The following is a 3422-nucleotide window of genomic DNA, read 5'->3' as shown; positions in this document are numbered from 1 at the left end:
TGATGGGCAGATGAAGCCCCATGAAGCACTGAAGCTTTTCATCCAATTGGTTCGCCCCAACGCGAAGCTTCATGAAGCTTCATTTGCTCTAGCAGGACACCTACTGGACGTAAAAAATAATAGCTGGCATGAATTTGAAGAGTGTGGCATTTTGCACACAGCCTGTAAATGTCAACAACAAAAGGAGTGTGTAAAACATCTATATTGTAGTCATGGCAGTATGGAAAATGATCATTTGGAAATGCCTAAGATGGAAATTGTTGGGAATTTTAGCACTACGGTTAGCATTTACAGGATATTGTTTTTGATGATATTATACAAAGGATCCTGTTTTTGCAATGCCCTTTGTTTAAACCTTACTCCATCTCCTCTCGATCCCTGTGGTGTGGCCTGCTGGTTTGGGAAAAGGCATAGCCCATTAATCATGGCATGGGACAGAGTGCATTCCTTGAGTGCATTCCTCAGTGAAGCTAAAGATCACACATCATTGATTATGTGCCTCTAGGTATATATATGGTTAAACATTTTCTAATGCAAATAACTACATGCAGTATTCTACCATGTGCAAACTTATATCATTAAAGGATTCTAACTGTCTAGTGTTTAATGGACTTGTATGATAATATTAGACTGAAGATTCTGTAACTTAACAAAGCTCTTTATGTTTTATCTTGCCTTGTCAACAAAGGAATTCAACTGTCAGGACGCCGCCCCACCCAGTGGGCAGGGTCTGAAACTGAAGCTTGTTGTCTGTTTATAAAAACCCCGAACAAGAATAAAACTTTGAGTCAGTTTGGAAAGCAATCTAGAACAGTCTCCGCGTCTTCTTGTTCTTCCAAACTGCTCCCGGTACTCTGCCGGTACCGTGATTGCCCGTTGATCATGCATGAGAATATTTTAATTTTGTTATATGTTAAAGGATGAACTCTGCTTATTGGTGCCCACGCCTTAGGAGGAAAAGCTCTATCTACGGACGGAGATTCCCTTCAGAAATGATCATTTACTGTGAGGTGTGGACATTGGTTGTGCTTTTGTAACATTGAGGCAAGGACAGTGATTAATGTTTAGGGGACACATCATTGGTTTTTATTTAAAAACAACAGTTTCTCCACTGTGGCAGGTCGTAGGCGATTTCTTTTTTTGGACAATATTTCCCCTGCCTTTGAAAACACTCGCTCACAGGGCACAGATGAGGCAGGGGTACACAGGTATGTCAGTGCTAACTTATATAAGTGAGGGTAGACATATTTCTGTCTCCCCCAGTATTTAAGGGGGTCCTCCAGCCTTCCAATATTTGGCTCCATCATGTACCGTTGGACCTCAATATTTGCGTCTGCTGTCACATTTTGTGTCTGTGTCTGCCTGACACTCTCATCCAGGCGACGCCACAGGTTGTTACCTAAACAAAAAGGAGAGTCTTATGAGATACTACCAATTCAATTTCCAATTCAATGTTATTTCTATAGTGCCAAATAATAACAACAACAGTCGCCTCAAGGCGCATTATATTGTACAGTAGATCATACAATAATAGATACAGTGGAAAACTCAACATTCAGTTTATATAAATGCAACTAAAATGCAATAACAATGGTACCGTGGGAAACAGCCTCAACAGATTGTGACGTTGATGGCTGTGGTGGTGGTGTGGAGGAAGAGGTGGTGGAGGCCCTCATTACAGAAGCACATTCTGCTTTCAGTCTTTTTTCTGCTTCGCTAGCTCTTGCAGGGCTGAGAAACCCGAGTTTTCTGAACCTTGGGTCCAGCAGTGTCGCAAGGAACATAATGCTCATGGTCTGTATTTTATCTAGCTTCTCTCTCAATAGCATCCTCAGCTTCTGAGCCAGAGAAGATCCAATGGATGGTGGTTCTACCATTTGTTCATTGAGGCAATGATCCAGCATAGTGAGCAAAGGTATGACCTTTGACCCAGACACCCTTTTTTCCTGAGAGAGCTCAGTGGTTGCATCGTTAAATGGTGCTAGGACAACCAGACACTCTGAAATTATACCAAAATCCTCAGATGACAGAGGTGGGATGTCTGTTGTGAGACTTGCCAAAGCAGCACCCACTGGCTCCCTTTGCTCGAAAAGTCTTTCCAGCATATTGTAAGTGTTGTTCCAGCGGGTTTCCACCTCCTGTAGTAGTTTGTGTTGAGGCTTCCTTAGTTGTTCCTGCACGACTGAAAGCCTCTCCTTACAAAATACAATTTGAAAAAGCATACATTAGATTGTCAAGGGAGCAGAACTATACACATAAGTAGAATTAAAGGAACTGTAATTAAGCCACGGAAGGACTTACCTTTGCAGAGGTACTGCTCCTGAAATATCCCACGATCCTCCTGGACTTGGCTCGGATGTCAGAGAGCACAGGGGTCTGGTCAAGGGCCTTCTTCACCACTAAGTTCAGGGTGTGAGCTATGCATATGGCATGTTTAAGTCTTAGCTCCCTTGCACAAGCCCCCATATTGGCAGCCCCATCTGTTACTAGGCATGTGACTTTGTCAGTAATTGCCCATTCTGCCATGAGTGTGCCTTTCACTTGTGCAATGTTTTCTGCAGTGTGTGCATTAGGAAAATATTGCACTCCTAAAACAACGGTGTTTAATGTGCTGGACTCATCAACAAAATGGCAGGTGACTGCAAGATAGGCCTCTGTGTTGATGGAGGTCCACATATCTGATGTCAGACTCACAGCTGCTGCCTTCTCAATGCTGGCCTTAGCTTTCTCCTTCATCTCCTGGTACCTGGCCTCCACCATGACTTTCAGGGCCTAAAGGAAAGTAAGAACATTTTGTTCACAAGTACGACGTGGCTGTGAAGCAGTGTGTAGTGTAGCTACACAGTCCTGCCTGTTCACATTTTACTCTGTAGAAACTAAATGTTCACTGCTTTTATGACCTTTTTAGTGGGGAGAACATAACTAGGATTTAATGATTTGACAAATCTTTTAAATCCACTGTCCTCCACAATGCTAAATGGCTGGGAGTCCTCGATCACCATGCTAACCAGGTCTTCATCTATTTGAGATTGTTCTCCTGAGGAGAGACAATAAAAACAAAGCACAAATATAAATATCACTCACGTCACTTATTGCATTGTATGATATTGTTATATCATTTAGTAACATTATAGCATGCTATATTATCATGGCATTTGATGGCTCACCTGGTCTTGCTCCACAATCGGTGTTCCCCTTATTCTCATGCATAGCTCTCCTAGTGCCTAAGCATGGATGAGGTGTTGTTGTTATATCCCAGCTCCCTGGCACATAGCAAACACCTCACCTTGTGCAAAAGTACAGACAGCTTAACATAGGTTTTATTGCACCATCAGTATTATGAAAATACATCTTCTGTGGAAATTTACGTACCTTGTTGGGAGATATAAGCTCAAAATGTTCCCACACAGGGGAGGACATCC

At 42.5% G+C, this 3422-nt stretch overlaps 1 protein-coding gene across 1 annotated transcript; it reads right to left on the bottom strand.

Moving 5' to 3' along the window:
• Positions 1–655: 655 nt before the first annotated feature.
• On the bottom strand, positions 656–2156 carry LOC120728268 (zinc finger BED domain-containing protein 4-like). The gene is made up of 2 exons (XM_040023067.1): positions 1598–2156; positions 656–1399 (listed from the first exon to the last, which is right to left on the bottom strand). The coding sequence occupies exons 1-2, from the start codon at positions 2103–2105 to the stop codon at positions 1077–1079; spliced, it is 831 nt and encodes a 276-aa protein (XP_039879001.1). The 5' UTR covers positions 2106–2156; the 3' UTR covers positions 656–1076.
• Positions 2157–3422: the final 1266 nt, after the last annotated feature.

This window comes from Simochromis diagramma, unplaced genomic scaffold, assembly GCF_900408965.1.
Source record: "Simochromis diagramma unplaced genomic scaffold, fSimDia1.1 OVJJ01000341.1, whole genome shotgun sequence".
Classification (NCBI taxonomy): domain Eukaryota; kingdom Metazoa; phylum Chordata; class Actinopteri; order Cichliformes; family Cichlidae; genus Simochromis; species Simochromis diagramma.
This window is presented reverse-complemented; position numbering and strand designations above follow the sequence as displayed.